Source organism: Anser cygnoides, chromosome 1 (assembly GCF_040182565.1).
Source record: "Anser cygnoides isolate HZ-2024a breed goose chromosome 1, Taihu_goose_T2T_genome, whole genome shotgun sequence".
Taxonomy (NCBI): Eukaryota; Metazoa; Chordata; class Aves; order Anseriformes; family Anatidae; genus Anser; species Anser cygnoides.
Window position 1 is genome coordinate 111,939,536 of NC_089873.1, and position 19,237 is coordinate 111,958,772.

General features: G+C 46.1%; 2 protein-coding genes across 2 annotated transcripts; both read right to left on the reverse strand.

Moving 5' to 3' along the window:
* Positions 1-3,732: 3,732 nt before the first annotated feature.
* On the reverse strand, positions 3,733-5,664 carry LOC125181821 (heat shock transcription factor, X-linked-like). Its single transcript, XM_066986346.1, has 2 exons — positions 4,878-5,664; positions 3,733-4,410 (listed from the first exon to the last, which is right to left on the reverse strand). Exons 1-2 carry the CDS (start codon positions 5,532-5,534, stop codon positions 3,733-3,735), a joined length of 1,335 nt encoding a protein of 444 aa, XP_066842447.1. The 5' UTR covers positions 5,535-5,664.
* Positions 5,665-11,970: 6,306 nt separating this feature from the next.
* On the reverse strand, positions 11,971-13,787 carry LOC136788418 (heat shock transcription factor, X-linked-like). The gene is made up of 2 exons (XM_066987192.1): positions 13,116-13,787; positions 11,971-12,648 (listed from the first exon to the last, which is right to left on the reverse strand). Exons 1-2 carry the CDS (start codon positions 13,770-13,772, stop codon positions 11,971-11,973), a joined length of 1,335 nt encoding a protein of 444 aa, XP_066843293.1. The 5' UTR covers positions 13,773-13,787.
* Positions 13,788-19,237: the final 5,450 nt, after the last annotated feature.

Genomic DNA, 19,237 nt, shown 5'->3' on the forward strand with positions numbered 1-19,237 from the left:
TTATTTTATTTTATTTTATTTTATTTTATTTATTTATTTATTTTTATTTTAAATTTCTGAGCAGGACTGGCACAGCATCCAGACTTCCTCCAAACTCCCCAGAGCCAGCAGGCAGGGGGTGGGCAAGAGGTGGGGAGGGGACAGCACCCGGGCAGCTGACCTAAACCGACCCAAGGGATATTGCACAGCATGTAGTGTCACAGTCTGCAGTAATAGGTGGGGAAGGAGAATGGGTTGGGCGGAGGGTGTCTCTGCATGAAGATATCTGTCCTCCCAAACCACCACTATATGTACTGAGGCCCTGTTTCCGAGGATGGGCCCAAGCATCGCTCATTGGTGGGAATTAGAGAATAATTGTTTTTCCTTCTTCCCCTGTTGTTTCCATGCGGCTTTTGCTTGTTTTCTTCCTCTTCACTTTAATTAAATTATCCTTATCTCCCCTCTCCCCCTCCCTTTTTTCCATCCTTTCCATCGTACTCTCTTCTCCCCCTTTCTATGAGGAGGGAGAGTGAGAGAGCAGTTGTACTGGAGTTCAGCTGCCCAGCAGGGTAAAAACAGCACAATTAGTTAGGCTGCAACATTTGAATCCATGTGTAATCAAGAGTGAATCAGATGTTACCGGTTATTTCGTTCAAACCGCCTGCACTCCAGTCAAGATCTCAAACTGCATGCAGTAAGTTTGTTCTTATACGAACCTAGACATAAGTTCAATATGGTACTCTGAAAATAGAAAATAAGACGAAACTAAGGAGATGAAAGGGGAAAAGTGATCTCATTTTCCTTCCAGTCTTTTCTATTTGATTTCATTTAAAAGAGTTTTTTTATTTGTTTGTTTGTTTTGTTTTAAACTCCTCATTAAGTTTAGCGTCATCCTAACAATCAGACAAGGTACAATTTTACGGAAAAAAATTAAAAGTAGGCTGAGATAAATAAAAGTCCCTAAACTCAATGATCTTCTCCTTCTACCTCCCTCCCCCGCAACATTAGCAATCGAAGATAAACTGTTCAGTAAAGACTTTCTCCATAAATACAACTGAGATTTAATCAACATAATTATCATTACTGGACTAAATACAAATTCAAGTATATAAGACTTCTCCAGATTCTTCTATTTCCTTTCTTAACTGACATTCCTGTCACCCCCTCTTAAAAACTAACTCTTTTCAAGCCTGTGCAGATCTAATTCTGTTTGTCCGTTGTTCTCCCTGAACAGCGTTTTGTTCAAGCTCATGAAATCCAATTTCAGTTCTGCTAACGAGAACACGGAGAGCATCCTTCCCCTCTCATCCCCTGCCCCTGTTCTGGAGAGGGTTGGAGATAAAATCATTCTAGCGTTATGTTATGGACTTCAAATACAATGCCCTACCTTCAGTGGCTTGCTTCCCTGGATCGCTGATACCCATTCCAAAGCAATTTCTGGAAGTCTTTACACGTCCTCAAATTGTCAAGATCCTAGTTTGTCATGAAACAATTTCCTAGTTGTGAAAGCCTTCTCTGTGTGGATCTATTACTAGAGTGCAAACCTGCGAAAGCTAATAAAAATAACAACATTTTCTAGGCTAACAAAGTGTTAATGAATCAGATTTATCTAAATGTGCATCTCTTAAAACTTCAGGAATCATCAAGTTCTATTCCGATCTTACCTAATGCAATGTATATGAACTTTAGGTACGTTTCAGATTGGAGAGAAGAAAAAACAACTGCATAGCACTTACATTTTAAAGTTTAGTGACAAAATCAATGGTTTAACTCCTACGAAAACAGTCAAAACTTTAAAATGGTGACTAGAAAATGGTGACCGATTTGGTAACCCTTAAAAAGGATGCTCAGAAAACTGTAAGCACAGAACTGTGGAAAATCAAGTCCTTTAAGACTGCCAACCTTAGATGTCCATAAATGACTAAGCTCTGCGAGTTAATCTTCAAAAGCTTGTACTTAGGTTGTATTTTATTCTCTACTCATTTAAGTTGAAGCATTACCAAGTTTCGGTAGATAAAATCCAATTATTTTCCCATTCCTACTACAAATAACTGTTTTTACTTCCAAACGAGCCACAACAATATCAGTTCTTTTATAACGATGAACAAACCCCCTGCCATGGGCAGAGACACCTCCCACCAGACCAGGTTGCTCAAAGCCCCTTCCAGCCTGGCCTTGAACACCTCCAGGGATGGGGCATCCACAGCTTCTCTGGGCAGCCTGTGCCAGTGCCTCACCACCCTCACGGTAAGGAATTTCCTCCTTATAGCTAATCCAATTCTACCCTCTTTTATTTTAAAACCATTATTCCTTGTTCTGTCACTACACTCCCTGACAAAGAGTCCCTCCCCAGCTTTCCTGTAGGCCCCCTTCAGGTACTGGCAGGCCGCTGTAAGGTCTCCCTGGAGCCTTCTCTTCTCCAGGCTGAACCACCCCAACTCCCTCAGCCTGTCTTCACAGGAGAGGTGCTCCAGCCCCTTGATCCGTCCTTGGGGCCCTCCTCTGGACTCACTGTAATACTTCTGTGTCCTTCTTGTGCTGGGAGCCCCAGAGCTGAAGGCAGTGCTCCAGGTGGGGTCTCACGAGAGCAGAGCAGAGGGGGAGAATCACCTCCCTCGCCCTGCTGGCCACCCGGCTTTTGATGCAGCCCAGGATACAGCTGGCTTTCTGTGCCTTAAGCACACATTGCTGGCTCATGTTGAGCTTCTCATCAACCAACACCCCCAGGGCCTTCTCCTCAGGGCTGCCCTCAACCCATTCTCCACCCAGCCCATATTTGTGCTTGGGAGTGCCCTGGCCCAGGTGCAGGACCTTGCACTTGGCCTTGTTGAACTCCATGAGGTTCTCACCGGCCCACCTCTTGAGCCAGGTTCCCCTGGCTGGCATCCCTTCCCTCCAGTGTGTCGACCACGCCACACAACTTGGTGTCATCAGAAGACTTACTGCGGGTGCACTTGATCCCACTGTCCAGGGCACTGACAAAGATGTTAAAAAGCAGTGGTCCCAATATTGGCCCCTGAGGAACACCACCCAGTACTGTTCTCCACTTGGACATTGACTGCAATTCTTTGAGCGCAACCATCCAGCCAATTCCTTACCCGGCAAGTGGTCCAACATTTCTATAAATATAAATATTTTAAATATACATAGTTTCATCATTTCTGAACTCTGTTCTCTTGCTTTTCAGGGATGCCTCTCCAAAGCACTTGATTTCTCAGCGCCCTCATGAATGTTAGCTCAGAAATCACAGCACAGGTTGTTACTGCCTGGCGATGTAGAGTGTTCCCCTTGTGAGCATTCATCCTACTATGAAGGTGACATTCCCTTTCTGAGTCTTCTGTAATTAAAATGCTGTTACTTAGACTTTCTCAACTTGCCCTCAGAAGTCATCATTAGGAAGAGCATCCTCGGTGCATGCAGCATGCCGACATTACCCAGTCTTTTACTCTCTATGGCTAAGTACCTGGAGCTTGACCGTTAGAGAAAACCATTACATGGATGTGAGAACAGTTGCTTTCCTTCCTTCTGAGAAATGAAATACAAACTCGATCTGAGATTCCACCATAAAAATGTATATAGGAATAATAATAAAAAGACACAGGAGAACTGTAAAAGGTTTATTATACAAACAATTATTTTCAAAACAATCGGCCTATGAACTATGAACAGCTATGAACAACTAGGAACAACTAGGGACAACTAGGAACCTGTAACTGGGTGCCGCTCTCCCCACTGTCTCCAAAGGGTCCTGCACTAGGGTTCCAGCCCATCGCCTGCAGCTGCCTTGTTTGGGCTGCAGGTGCAAGTTGGGCAGTGTGGGGCTGCTGAGGGCTGCCAGTCGGGTGGATTCGGCATGGCCGTGGCAGAGGCTGCTGCCGGCCCAAGAATTGCAAAAGGACGGAAGGGAGGTATGGTGGCCCAGGGAATCCGTGGAGCTGGCGCGTTTTGGTGCGTAGGTGCCGAGCCGGCTCCCATGAGAGGCAGAAAGTAGTGCCGTGTGGGAGTAGGAGAGGCAGATGGGCTCGGGCTGCTGCGTGGTGGCAGCTGGGAGGAGGCTGGAGGCTGTTGCTCGTCCCTGCCTGCTGCCTCTGCAGCGGGGCCTGGCAGGGAGGGAGCATCCACGCCTGAGGCTGGATGGGCACCGCTAGCCTGGGGGGTGGCTTTTGCCTGGCGCTTTGGGAGTGGGGGCCCTGCGGGGGCTGCTGTCTGCGTGTGCTCTGCTGGAGCTGCTGCCATCCCGTCCTTCTCCTCCCCGGCATCTGCTCCCCACCCATGCTGGATGCCTGGGCTGCTGCTGGGGCAGTTTCCATACAGAGCCGCCTGCGTTGCATGGGCAGCCGTGGCTTTCCTCTTCAGAGCAACACGGCGCTTGCAGTTGACGAGCAGGTGGGGAGAATCTCTCTTGAAGTTGGGGTTGTGGTAGAGGAGTAACTAAAAAATGCAAAGGAGGAAAGTTAGTTGCTAACATTTTCCAAAAATAATAAAAAATAATTGATCAAGAAACCCAGATACCATAACTTTTCAGATGCTTCTGGGTAGAACTAACAGGTAGGTAACGCTACACTGCTAATATGCATCCCACGGTTGAAAAAAGAATTCACCTATGGCACAGCAAGATTTCTTGCGAATATATTCAACTGAGTAGACTCATCATAGCCTGATTTATTTATCTTTCCATTCCATGAATTTGAAATCCTTGAGTATAACCCAATTATATTGTCTCCACATTTCTACCACTCATCAACGCCACCTGAAAAATACCTCCACACCAGCCTGAGAAAGACATTAAATTTAGAACATTTACTGTCATCCTCATCTCCTGTATTGCCAAGGCCTACGCCCATATCTCCCACTAGACTATTGTGAGTGTTGGTTCGTGTGTGGAGCAAGTGATGTACCTTCCTGTGAGCAGAAAATGCATCTTCTTCTGCAAGGAATTCAGGAAGTGAGGCAGATCTTTGGAAGTCCTGTTGCATTTTGGTAAATCCGTACAGGTTAAGCTGACGAATGAAACTTTTCATACGCCCAGTCTCAAAAATTTTCTGAGGCCCGCTCCTTCCCAGCACTTCCACTTTAAATATTTCTTCATCAATCACAATGCAGTTTCCACAGTGACCCCACCAAATGGTCTTAAAGTCGTTGCTTTCAACTAGTTGCCACAGTTTCTCTGGGAAACTGAGGAAGGAGAAGACGTTGGCTTTGACAGCGCTCTCCTCAGAAGAACTGCAGGGTTTGCTCTCACAGTTATCAGTGGAAGCCAGCCAATCCATTTCTTCCTTTACTGATGCTGCAGCACCATCACAAGCTGCTCCTCTGTGCTGACCCAGAGGCTCAGCAGAAGGGGACTCTGAGGATTCAACCAGCTTGTCTGGAGCAGAAACAGGTGAAGTTTCTGCTGGAAGCGGCTCCCTCTTAATTTCTTTTATCTCATTTTCACTGAAGTTTCCGCCTGAAGCCATTTCAGTGGCCAGCTTAGTCTTCGTCCTGCCACTCAGCGAGCGAGACCCAGCTGGTCTGTCTGGGCGTTGTGGTGGGAGATGCTCGAGCATCACCATGACACCCACCCGTCATCAGAGTGACATCACAGTGGAACAGCCAGATGTTGCTGTCCAGCACTTGCTGCTGGTGCTGTACCACGGGTGTTTCGACTCAAAAGAAGCACATAAAGCCGTGTTTAAAGGGGATCGCTTCTTCCCTAGACCTTGCTTCCCCTTCCCTGTGTGATAGCTCTCTTCTGGCCTCCTTGATGTCCCTGTGCGTTTTCCATCTGGGGAGGGAAATCAGTTTCCCAAGCAATGTTAACTAAAGAATGTAGCAATCTCTTCCTAGTTTGCTGCCACTTCCTGTAAATGCTCCGTGATTTGCACAGCACTGCTTTTGCAAGGGAGTAGCTATGTACCCAGGTGATGCTCCTTGAGGTCAGCAGTCTCCCAGAGGCTGCTCTGCAGGTCCAACCAGAATAAAACCTATATAGATTTTGCTAATGACATAAAATGGTAGATGTACAAGCCCTTGTTTCTTTGATTTGGTTCTTATGCTTTGATTCGACAGTTGAGAAATTTAGAAAGCAACTCAACAAAAGCAGTGATGTTCTCCAAGCCTTTTCAATCACACCCCTCTCTACAGGGTCAAGTGGGTTTCTTTTTGTAAAGGAACGGTTCGATGTGGACGTAGTGTCTGGATGCGGGACTGGAATGCACACTAAGTTTGCAGATTGTACCAAATATGAGGCGATGTTAACTCCCTTGAGTATAGACAGGCCTTGTGGGGAGATCTTGACAAGTTAGAGTGCCGGGCAATCAGTGCTGTATGGAATAAAACAGCAATAAGTGATGGATTCTTCCCCTAGGTGGGGGCAACATTGCCTATACATACAGAGTGGGGGATGAGCAGCCCTGCAGAAAGGGATCTGGGCATTGTGGTCAGTGGCAAGTTGAATATGTATCAACAGTGTACCCTGCAGCCAGGAGGGCCACCCGTACCCTGGGGTGCATCAGGCAAAGCATCACTAGCCGGTTGAGGGAAAGCATTGTCCTGCTCTGCTCTGCTCTGCACTGATGTGGCTTCACCTGAAGCACTGTGTGCAGTTTTGGGTGCCACAAAATAAGAAGTACACAGAGCTATTAGAGAGTGTCCAAAGGAAACTATGAAAATGGTAAAAGGTCTGGAGGGCAAGACATATGAGGAGCGGCTGAGGTCCCTTGGTTTGCTCAGCCCAGAGCAGAGCAGGCTGAGGGGAGACCTCCTGGCGGCCTGCAGCTCCCTCCCGAGGGGAGCGGAGGGGCAGGCGCTGAGCTCTGCTGTCTGCTGAGCTCTGCTCTCTGCTGTCTGTCACCCATCATATAATATGATGGGTGAACAACTGGCTGGTGGATTGTGCCAAAAGGGTTGTAGCACAGGGGGTTATGTCAGTCTGGTGACCTGTCACTAGCGGGGTTCCACAGGGCTCTGTTCTAGGGCCACCTCTCTGCATGTTTTTAAAACGATCTGCACGCAGGACTCAAATGCATACTAAGTAAATCTCCAGACAACACTAAATCAGGAGAAGCTGCTGACTCCGCTGAGGGTAGAGAGGCCTTGCTGAGGGATCTGGACAAGTTAGAGGGCCGGGCCATCACCAAGCGCATGAAGTTCAACAAGAGGAGGTGTCGGACCCTGCACCTGGGACAGGGCAACCTTGGCTCTTTGTACAGGCTGTAGGACAAGAGGCTGGAGAGCAGCCCCGCAGAAAGGGATCTGGGGGTTCTGGTCAGCAGCAAGTTGACTATAAGTCACCAGCATGCCAACTGTATGCTGGGGTGCAGCAGGCACAGCGCTGCTAGACGGTCGAGGGAAGTGCATGTCCCGCTCTGCTCGTCTTGGGGTGTGTGCTCTACTCCTGCGCCTGACCTAAGTCTTGCTCAGGCTTACAAGCCACAGTAGGCCTCGACAGGACTGTTCTTCACACGCTGGAGTTAAAGAACGTGTTAAGGAATCTGAGTTTGACTACGAGTCAATTGCGTTATCTTACAAATTCACTGTCGGGAGACTCTTCTCTCTGCTGACCAGTGATAGGACCTTAGGGAATGGCATAAGGCCACGTCAGGGGAGATTCAGGTTGGATATTAGGGAAAGGTTTTTCACAAAGCATCAGACACACATTTACCCACTTCTCCTCCATGCGTACATTTTGTGTGTGTGGCTGGTTTGATGATCTATTTATTTATTTACTTATTTTCCCTAACATATTTGGGATTGCAGTATGCAAAACTGGGCTGTCAGAGGATGAGCTGATATTCTTTGCATGCCTATGGAGTTTCTCACAGAAGTGTGGCTGCTGTATCTTGTTCCTGCCTTTGCTGCTTTAAACCAGTATTCTTTTTTTTTTTCTTTTTTTCTTTTTCTTTTTTCTCCCAGGTTTGGACTATGAGCGGATTGCACTAGGTTCAGCTTGTTTTCCTCTATTGTATTGCATTTTTCTCTTCTGCACCTTTATACCTTTTCTATACTTCATACACATTAGTGTACTGGGTCTGGCTGGGATTGAGTTAACTTTCCCTGCAGGGGCCTATATAAGGGTTGTACTCTGCACTTGTAGCTAGAACAGCCAACTTGTAGCTATCACACCAATAGTTTATTTTATTTTATTTTATTTTATTTTATTTTATTTTATTTTATTTTATTTTATTTTATTTTATTTTTTTATTTATTTTATTTTATTTTATTTTATTTTATTTTATTTTATTTTATTTTATTTTATTTTTTTTTTTTTTTATTTTTATTTTTTTTTATTTTATTTATTTATTTATTTATTTTTATTTTAAATTTCTGAGCAGGGCTGGCACAGCATCCAGACTTCCTCCAAACTCCCCAGAGCCAGCAGGCAGGGGGTGGGCAAGAGGTGGGGAGGGGACAGCACCCGGGCAGCTGACCTAAACCGACCCAAGGGATATTGCACAGCATGTAGTGTCACAGTCTGCAGTAATAGGTGGGGAAGGAGAATGGGTTGGGCGGAGGGTGTCTCTGCATGAAGACATCTGTCCTCCCAAACCACCACTATATGTACTGAGGCCCTGTTTCCGAGGATGGGCCCAAGCATCGCTCATTGGTGGGAATTAGAGAATAATTGTTTTTCCTTCTTCCCCTGTTGTTTCCATGCGGCTTTTGCTTGTTTTCTTCCTCTTCCTTTTCACTTTAATTAAATTATCCTTATCTCCCCTCTCCCCCTCCCTTTTTTCCATCCTTTCCATCGTACTCTCTTCTCCCCCTTTCTATGAGGAGGGAGAGTGAGAGAGCAGTTGTACTGGAGTTCAGCTGCCCAGCAGGGTAAAAACAGCACAATTAGTTAGGCTGCAACATTTGAATCCATGTGTAATCAAGAGTGAATCAGATGTTACCGGTTATTTCGTTCAAACCGCCTGCACTCCAGTCAAGATCTCAAACTGCATGCAGTAAGTTTGTTCTTATACGAACCTAGACATGAGTTCAATATGGTACTCTGAAAATAGAAAATAAGACGAAACTAAGGAGATGAAAGGGGAAAAGTGATCTCATTTTCCTTCCAGTCTTTTCTATTTGATTTCATTTAAAAGAGTTTTTTTTATTTGTTTGTTTGTTTTGTTTTAAACTCCTCATTAAGTTTAGCGTCATCCTAACAATCAGACAAGGTACAATTTTACGGAAAAAAATTAAAAGTAGGCTGAGATAAATAATAGTCCCTAAACTCAATGATCTTCTCCTTCTACCTCCCTCCCCCGCAACATTAGCAATCGAAGATAAACTGTTCAGTAAAGACTTTCTCCATAAATACAACTGAGATTTAATCAACATAATTATCATTACTGGACTAAATACAAGTTCAAGTATATAAGAATTCTCCAGATTCTTCTGTTTCCTTTCTTAACTGACATTCCTGTCACCCCCTCTTAACAACTAACTCTTTTCAAGCCTGTGCAGATCTAATTCTGTTTGTCCGTTGTTCTCCCTGAACAGCGTTTTGTTCAAGCTCGTGAAATCCAATTTCAGTTCTGCTAACGAGAACACGGAGAGCATCCTTCCCCTCTCATCCCCTGCCCCTGTTCTGGAGAGGGTTGGAGATAAAATCATTCTAGCGTTATGTTATGGACTTCAAATACAATGCCCTACCTTCAGTGGCTTGCTTCCCTGGATCGCTGATACCCATTCCAAAGCAATTTCTGGAAGTCTTTACACGTCCTCAAATTGTCAAGATCCTAGTTTGTCATGAAACAATTTCCTAGTTGTGAAAGCCTTCTCTGTGTGGATCTATTACTAGAGTGCAAACCTGCGAAAGCTAATAAAAATAACAACATTTTCTAGGCTAACAAAGTGTTAATGAATCAGATTTATCTAAATGTGCATCTCTTAAAACTTCAGGAATCATCAAGTTCTATTCCGATCTTACCTAATGCAATGTATATGAACTTTAGGTACGTTTCAGATTGGAGAGAAGAAAAAACAACTGCATAGCACTTACATTTTAAAGTTTAGTGACAAAATCAATTGTTTAACTCCTACGAAAACAGTCAAAACTTTAAAATGGTGACTAGAAAATGGTGACCGATTTGGTAACCCTTAAAAAGGATGCTCAGAAAACTGTAAGCACAGAACTGTGGAAAATCAAGTCCTTTAAGACTGCCAACCTTAGATGTCCATAAATGACTAAGCTCTACGAGTTAATCTTCAAAAGCTTGTACTTAGGTTGTATTTTATTCTCTACTCATTTAAGTTGAAGCATTACCAAGTTTCGGTAGATAAAATCCAATTATTTTCCCATTCCTACTACAAATAACTGTTATTACTTCCAAACGAGCCACAACAATATCAGTTCTTTTATAACGATGAACAAACCCCCTGCCATGGGCAGAGACACCTCCCACCAGACCAGGTTGCTCAAAGCCCCTTCCAGCCTGGCCTTGAACACCTCCAGGGATGGGGCATCCACAGCTTCTCTGGGCAGCCTGTGCCAGTGCCTCACCACCCTCACGGTAAGGAATTTCCTCCTTATAGCTAATCCAATTCTACCCTCTTTTATTTTAAAACCATTATTCCTTGTTCTGTCACTACACTCCCTGACAAAGAGTCCCTCCCCAGCTTTCCTGTAGGCCCCCTTCAGGTACTGGCAGGCCGCTGTAAGGTCTCCCTGGAGCCTTCTCTTCTCCAGGCTGAACCACCCCAACTCCCTCAGCCTGTCTTCACAGGAGAGGTGCTCCAGCCCCTTGATCCATCCTTGGGGCCCTCCTCTGGACTCACTGTAACACTTCTGTGTCCTTCTTGTGCTGGGAGCCCCAGAGCTGAAGGCAGTGCTCCAGGTGGGGTCTCACGAGAGCAGAGCAGAGGGGGAGAATCACCTCCCTCGCCCTGCTGGCCACCCGGCTTTTGATGCAGCCCAGGATACAGCTGGCTTTCTGTGCCTTAAGCACACATTGCTGGCTCATGTTGAGCTTCTCATCAACCAACACCCCCAGGGCCTTCTCCTCAGGGCTGCCCTCAACCCATTCTCCACCCAGCCCATATTTGTGCTTGGGAGTGCCCTGGCCCAGGTGCAGGACCTTGCACTTGGCCTTGTTGAACTCCATGAGGTTCTCACCGGCCCACCTCTTGAGCCAGGTTCCCCTGGCTGGCATCCCTTCCCTCCAGTGTGTCGACCACGCCACACAACTTGGTGTCATCAGAAGACTTACTGCGGGTGCACTTGATCCCACTGTCCAGGGCACTGACAAAGATGTTAAAAAGCAGTGGTCCCAATATTGGCCCCTGGGGAACACCACCCAGTACTGTTCTCCACTTGGACATTGACTGCAATTCTGTGAGCGCAACCATCCAGCCAATTCCTTACCCGGCAAGTGGTCCAACATTTCTATAAATATAAATATTTTAAATATACATAGTTTCATCATTTCTGAACTCTGTTCTCTTGCTTTTCAGGGATGCCTCTCCAAAGCACTTGATTTCTCAGCGCCCTCATGAATGTTAGCTCAGAAATCACAGCACAGGTTGTTACTGCCTGGCGATGTAGAGTGTTCCCCTTGTGAGCATTCATCCTACTATGAAGGTGACATTCCCTTTCTGAGTCTTCTGTAATTAAAATGCTGTTACTTAGACTTTCTCAACTTGCCCTCAGAAGTCATCATTAGGAAGAGCATCCTCGGTGCATGCAGCATGCCGACATTACCCAGTCTTTTACTCTCTATGGCTAAGTACCTGGAGCTTGACCGTTAGAGAAAACCACTACATGGATGTGAGAACAGTTGCTTCTCCTTCCTTCTGAGAAATGAAATACAAACTCGATCTGAGATTCCACCATAAAAATGTATATAGGAATAATAATGAAAAGACACAGGAGAACTGTAAAAGGTTTATTATGCAAACAATTATTTTCAAAACAGTCGGCCTATGAACTATGAACAGCTATGAACAACTAGGAACAACTAGGGACAACTAGGGACCTGTAACTGGGTGCCGCTCTCCCCACTGTCTCCAAAGGGTCCTGCACTAGGGTTCCAGCCCATTGCCTGCAGCTGCCTTGTTTGGGCTGCAGGTGCAAGTTGGGCAGTGTGGGGCTGCTGAGGGCTGCCAGTCGGGTGGATTCGGCATGGCCGTGGCAGCGGCTGCTGCCGGCCCAAGAATTGCAAAAGGACGGAAGGGAGGTATGGTGGCCCAGGGAATCCGTGGAGCTGGCGCGTTTTGGTGCGTAGGCGCCGAGCCGGCTCCCATGAGAGGCAGAAAGTAGTGCCGTGTGGGAGTAGGAGAGGCAGATGGGCTCGGGCTGCTGCGTGGTGGCAGCTGGGAGGAGGCTGGAGGCTGTTGCTCGTCCCTGCCTGCTGCCTCTGCAGCGGGGCCTGGCAGGGAGGGAGCATCCACGCCTGAGGCTGGATGGGCACCACTAGCCTGGGGGGTGGCTTTTGCCTGGCGCTTTGGGAGTGGGGGCCCTGCGGGGGCTGCTGTCTGCGTGTGCTCTGCTGGAGCTGCTGCCATCCCGTCCTTCTCCTCCCCGGCATCTGCTCCCCACCCATGCTGGATGCCTGGGCTGCTGCTGGGGCAGTTTCCATACAGAGCCGCCTGCGTTGCATGGGCAGCCGTGGCTTTCCTTTTCAGAGCAACACGGCGCTTGCAGTTGATGAGCAGGTGGGGAGAATCTCTCTTGAAGTTGGGGTTGTGGTAGAGGAGTAACTAAAAAATGCAAAGGAGGAAAGTTAGTTGCTAACATTTTCCAAAAATAATAAAAAATAATTGATCAAGAAACCCAGATACCATAACTTTTCAGATGCTTCTGGGTAGAACTAACAGGTAGGTAACGCTACACTGCTAATATGCATCCCACAGTTGAAAAAAGAATTCACATATGGCACAGCAAGATTTCTTGCGAATATATTCAACTGAGTAGACTCATCATAGCCTGATTTATTTATCTTTCCATTCCATGAATTTGAAATCCTTGAGTATAACCCAATTATATTGTCTCCACATTTCTACCACTCATCAACGCCACCTGAAAAATACCTCCACACCAGCCTAAGAAAGACATTAAATTTAGAACATTTACTGTCATCCTCATCTCCTGTATTGCCAAGGCCTACGCCCATATCTCCCACTAGACTATTGTGAGTGTTGGTTCGTGTGTGGAGCAAGTGATGTACCTTCCTGTGAGCAGAAAACGCATCTTCTTCTGCAAGGAATTCAGGAAGTGAGGCAGATCTTTGGAAGTCCTGTTGCATTTTGGTAAATCCGTACAGGTTAAGCTGACGGATGAAACTTTTCATACGCTCAGTCTCAAAAATTTTCTGAGGCCCGCTCCTTCCCAGCACTTCCGCTTTAAATATTTCTTCATCAATCACAATGCAGTTTCCACAGTGACCCCACCAAATGGTCTTAAAGTCGTTGCTTTCAACTAGTTGCCACAGTTTCTCTGGGAAACTGAGGAAGGAGAAGACATTGGCTTTGACAGCGCTCTCCTCAGAAGAACTGCAGGGTTTGCTCTCACAGTTATCAGTGGAAGCCAGCCAATCCATTTCTTCCTTTACTGATGCTGCAGCACCATCACAAGCTGCTCCTCTGTGCTGACCCAGAGGCTCAGCAGAAGGGGACTCTGAGGATTCAACCAGCTTGTCTGGAGCAGAAACAGGTGAAGTTTCTGCTGGAAGCGGCTCCCTCTTAATTTCTTTTATCTCATTTTCACTGAAGTTTCCGCCTGAAGCCATTTCAGTGGCCAGCTTAGTCTTCGTCCTGCCACTCAGCGAGCGAGACCCAGCTGGTCTGTCTGGGCGTTCTGGTGGGAGATGCTCGAGCATCACCATGACACCCACCCGTCATCAGAGTGACATCACAGTGGAACAGCCAGATGTTGCTGTCCAGCACTTGCTGCTGGTGCTGTACCACGGGTGTTTCGACTCAAAAGAAGCACATAAAGCCGTGGTTAAAGGGGATCGCTTCTTCCCTAGACCTTGCTTCCTCTTCCCTGTGTGATAGCTCTCTTCTGGCCTCCTTGATGTCCCTGTGCGTTTTCCATCTGGGGAGGGAAATCAGTTTCCCAAGCAATGTTAACTAAAGAATGTAGCAATCTCTTCCTAGTTTGCTGCCACTTCCTGTAAATGCTCCGTGGTTTGCACAGCACTGCTTTTGCAAGGGAGTAGCTATGTACCCAGGTGATGCTCCTTGAGGTCAGCAGTCTCCCAGAGGCTGCTCTGCAGGTCCAACCAGAATAAAACCTATATAGATTTTGCTAATGACATAAAATGGTAGATGTACAAGCCCTTGTTTCTTTGATTTGGTTCTTATGCTTTGATTCGACAGTTGAGAAATTTAGAAAGCAACTCACCAAAAGCAGTGATGTTCTCCAAGCCTTTTCAATCACACCCCTCTCTACAGGGTCAAGTGGGTTTCTTTTTGTAAAGGAACGGTTCGATGTGGACGTAGTGTCTGGATGCGGGACTGGAATGCACACTAAGTTTGCAGATTGTACCAAATATGAGGCGATGTTAACTCCCTTGAGTATAGACAGGCCTTGTGGGGAGATCTTGACAAGTTAGGGTGCCGGGCAATCAGTGCTGTATGGAATAAAACAGCAATAAGTGATGGATTCTTCCCCTAGGTGGGGGCAACATTGCCTATACATACAGAGTGGGGGATGAGCAGCCCTGCAGAAAGGGATCTGGGCATTGTGGTCAGTGGCAAGTTGAATATGTATCAACAGTGTACCCTGCAGCCAGGAGGGCCACCCGTACCCTGGGGTGCATCAGGCAAAGCATCACTAGCCGGTTGAGGGAAAGCATTGTCCTGCTCTGCTCTGCTCTGCACTGATGTGGCTTCACCTGAAGCACTGTGTGCAGTTTTGGGTGCCACAAAATAAGAAGTACACAGAGCTATTAGAGAGTGTCCAAAGGAAACTATGAAAATGGTAAAAGGTCTGGAGGGCAAGACATATGAGGAGCGGCTGAGGTCCCTTGGTTTGCTCAGCCCAGAGCAGAGCAGGCTGAGGGGAGACCTCCTGGCGGCCTGCAGCTCCCTCCCGAGGGGAGCGGAGGGGCAGGCGCTGAGCTCTGCTGTCTGCTGAGCTCTGCTCTCTGCTGTCTGTCACCCATCATATAATATGATGGGTGAACAACTGGCTGGTGGATTGTGCCAAAAGGGTTGTAGCAAAGGGGGTTATGTCAGTCTGGTGACCTGTCACTAGCGGGGTTCCACAGGGCTCTGTTCTAGGGCCACCTCTCTGCATGTTTTTAAAAACGATCTGCACGCAGGACTCAAATGCATACTAAGTAAATCTCCAGACAACACTAAATCAGGAGAAGCTGCTGACTCCGCTGAGGGTAGAGAGGCCTTGCTGAGGGGTCTGGACAAGTTAGAGGGCCGGGCCATCACCAAGCACATGAAGTTCAACAAGAGGAAGTGTCGGACCCTGCACCTGGGACAGGGCAACCTTGGCTCTTTGTACAGGCTGTAGGACAAGAGGCTGGAGAGCAGCCCCGCAGAAAGGGATCTGGGGGTTCTGGTCAGCAGCAAGTTGAATATAAGTCACCAGCATGCCAACTGTATGCTGGGGTGCAGCAGGCACAGCGCTGCTAGACGGTCGAGGGAAGTGCATGTCCCGCTCTGCTCGTCTTGGGGTGTGTGCTCTACTCCTGCGCCTGACCTAAGTCTTGCTCAGGCTTACAAGCCACAGTAGGCCTCGACAGGACTGTTCTTCACACGCTGGAGTTAAAGAACGTGTTAGGGAATCTGAGTTTGACTACGAGTCAATTGCGTTATCTTACAAATTCACTGTCGGGAGACTTCTCTCTGCTGACCAGCGATAGGACCTTAGGGAATGGCATAAGGCCACGTCAGGGGAGATTCAGGTTGGATATTAGGGAAAGGTTTTTCACAAAGCATCAGACACACATTTACCCACTTCTCCTCCATGCGTACATTTTGTGTGTGTGGCTGGTTTGATGATCTATTTATTTATTTACTTATTTTCCCTAACATATTTGGGATTGCAGTATGCAAAACTGGGCTGTCAGAGGATGAGCTGATATTCTTTGCATGCCTATGGAGTTTCTCACAGAAGTGTGGCTGCTGTATCTTGTTCCTGCCTTTGCTGCTTTAAACCAGTATTCTTTTTTTTTTTTCTTTTTTTTTTTTCTTTTTCTCCCAGGTTTGGACTATGAGCGGATTGAACTAGGGTTCAGCTTGTTTTCCTGTGTTGTTTTGCATTTTTCCCTTCTGCACCTTTATACCTTTTCTATACTTCATACACATTAGTGTACTGGGTCTGGCTGGGATTGAGTTAACTTTCCCTGCAGGGGCCTATATAAGGGTTGTACTCTGCACTTGTAGCTAGAACAGCCAACTTGTAGCTATCACACCAATATTTTATTTATTTTATTTTATTTTATTTTATTTTATTTTATTTTATTTTATTTTATTTTATTTTATTTTATTTTATTTTATTTTATTTTATTTTATTTTATTTTATTTTATTTTATTTTATTTTATTTTGTTTTATTTTATTTTCTTTCTTTATTTATTTTTATTTTAAATTTCTGAGCAGGGCTGGCACAGCATCCAGACTTCCTCCAAACTCCCCAGAGCCAGCAGGCAGGGGGTGGGCAAGAGGTGGGGAGGGGACAGCACCAGGGCAGCTGACCTAAACCGACCCAAGGGATATTGCACAGCATGTAGTGTCACAGTCTGCAGTAATAGGTGGGGAAGGAGAATGGGTTGGGCGGAGGGTGTCTCTGCATGAAGACATCTGTCCTCCCAAACCACCACTATATGTACTGAGGCCCTGTTTCCGAGGATGGGCCCAAGCATCGCTCATTGGTGGGAATTAGAGAATAATTGTTTTTCCTTCTTCCCCTGTTGTTTCCATGCGGCTTTTGCTTGTTTTCTTCCTCTTCCTTTTCACTTTTTTTAAATTATCCTTATCTCCCCTCTCCCCCTCCCTTTTTTCCATCCTTTCCATCGTACTCTCTTCTCCCCCTTTCTATGAGGAGGGGGAGTGAGAGAGCAGTTGTACTGGAGTTCAGCTGCCCAGCAGGGTAAAAACAGCACAATTAGTTAGGCTGCAACATTTGAATCCATGTGTAATCAAGAGTGAATCAGATGTTACCGGTCGGTTATTTCGTTCAAACCGCCTGCACTCCAGTCAAGATCTCAAACTGCATGCAGTAAGTTTGTTCTTATACGAACCTAGACATGAGTTCAATATGGTACTCCGAAACTAAGGAGATGAAAGGGGAAAAGTGATCTCATTTTCCCTCCAGTCTTTTCTATTTGATTTCATTTAAAAGAGTTTTTTTTATTTGTTTGTTTGTTTTGTTTTAAACTCCTCATTAAGTTTAGCGTCATCCTAACAATCAGACAAGGTACAATTTTACGGAAAAAAATTAAAAGTAGGCTGAGATAAATAAAAGTCCCTAAACTCAATGATCTTCTCCTTCTACCTCCCTCCCCCGCAACATTAGCAATCGAAGATAAACTGTTCAGTAAAGACTTTCTCCATAAATACAACTGAGATTTAATCAACATAATTATCATTACTGGACTAAATACAAGTTCAAGTATATAAGAATTCTCCAGATTCTTCTATTTCCTTTCTTAACTGACATTCCTGTCACCCCCTCTCAACAACTAACTCTTTTCAAGCCTGTGCAGATCTAATTCTGTTTGTCCGTTGTTCTCCCTGAACAGCGTTTTGTTCAAGCTCGTGAAATCCAATTTCAGTTCTGCTAACGAGAACACGGAGAGCATCCTTCCCCTCTCATCCCCTGCCCCTGTTCTGGAGAGGGTTGGAGATAAAATCATTCTAGCGTTATGTTATGGACTTCAAATACAATGCCGTACCTTCAGTGGCTTGCTTCCCTGGATCGCTGATACCCATTCCAAAGCAATTTCTGGAAGTCTTTACACGTCCTCAAATTGTCAAGATCCTAGTTTGTCATGAAACAATTTCCTAGTTGTGAAAGCCTTCTCTGTGTGGATCTATTACTAGAGTGCAAACCTGCGAAAGCTAATAAAAATAACAACATTTTCTAGGCTAACAAAGTGTTAATGAATCAGATTTATCTAAATGTGCATCTCTTAAAACTTCAGGAATCATCAAGTTCTATTCCGATCTTACCTAATGCAATGTATATGAACTTTAGGTACGTTTCAGATTGGAGAGAAGAAAAAACAACTGCATAGCACTTACATTTTAAAGTTTAGTGACAAAATCAATTGTTTAACTCCTACGAAAATAGTCAAAACTTTAAAATGGTGACTAGAAAATGGTGACCGATTTGGTAACCCTTAAAAAGGATGCTCAGAAAACTGTAAGCACAGAACTGTGGAAAATCAAGTCCTTTAAGACTGCCAACCTTAGATGTCCATAAATGACTAAGCTCTACGAGTTAATCTTCAAAAGCTTGTACTTAGGTTGTATTTTATTCTCTACTCATTTAAGTTGAAGCATTACCAAGTTTCGGTAGATAAAATCCAATTATTTTCCCATTCCTACTACAAATAACTGTTATTACTTCCAAACGAGCCACAACAATATCAGTTCTTTTATAACGATGAACAAACCCCCTGCCATGGGCAGAGACACCTCCCACCAGACCAGGTTGCTCAAAGCCCCTTCCAGCCTGGCCTTGAACACCTCCAGGGATGGGGCATCCACAGCTTCTCTGGGCAGCCTGTGCCAGTGCCTCACCACCCTCACGGTAAGGAATTTCCTCCTTATAGCTAATCCAATTCTACCCTCTTTTATTTTAAAACCATTATTCCTTGTTCTGTCACTACACTCCCTGACAAAGAGTCCCTCCCCAGCTTTCCTGTAGGCCCCCTTCAGGTACTGGCAGGCCGCTGTAAGGTCTCCCTGGAGCCTTCTCTTCTCCAGGCTGAACCACCCCAACTCCCTCAGCCTGTCTTCACAGGAGAGGTGCTCCAGCCCCTTGATCCATCCTTGGGGCCCTCCTCTGGACTCACTGTAACACTTCTGTGTCCTTCTTGTGCTGGGAGCCCCAGAGCTGAAGGCAGTGCTCCAGGTGGGGTCTCACGAGAGCAGAGCAGAGGGGGAGAATCACCTCCCTCGCCCTGCTGGCCACCCGGCTTTTGATGCAGCCCAGGATACAGCTGGCTTTCTGTGCCTTAAGCACACATTGCTGGCTCATGTTGAGCTTCTCATCAACCAACACCCCCAGGGCCTTCTCCTCAGGGCTGCCCTCAACCCATTCTCCACCCAGCCCATATTTGTGCTTGGGAGTGCCCTGGCCCAGGTGCAGGACCTTGCACTTGG

Excerpts from the sequence above, each read along its gene's own strand:
- LOC125181821 (XM_066986346.1), bottom strand. The coding sequence starts at position 5,534 with ATGGTGATGCTCGAGCATCTCCCACCACAACGCCCAGACAGACCAGCT. Across the intron at positions 4,411-4,877 it reads CATTTTCTGCTCACAGGAAG|TTACTCCTCTACCACAACCC; the intron begins GTACATCACTTG and ends TGCATTTTTTAG.
- LOC136788418 (XM_066987192.1), bottom strand. The coding sequence starts at position 13,772 with ATGGTGATGCTCGAGCATCTCCCACCAGAACGCCCAGACAGACCAGCT. Across the intron at positions 12,649-13,115 it reads CGTTTTCTGCTCACAGGAAG|TTACTCCTCTACCACAACCC; the intron begins GTACATCACTTG and ends TGCATTTTTTAG.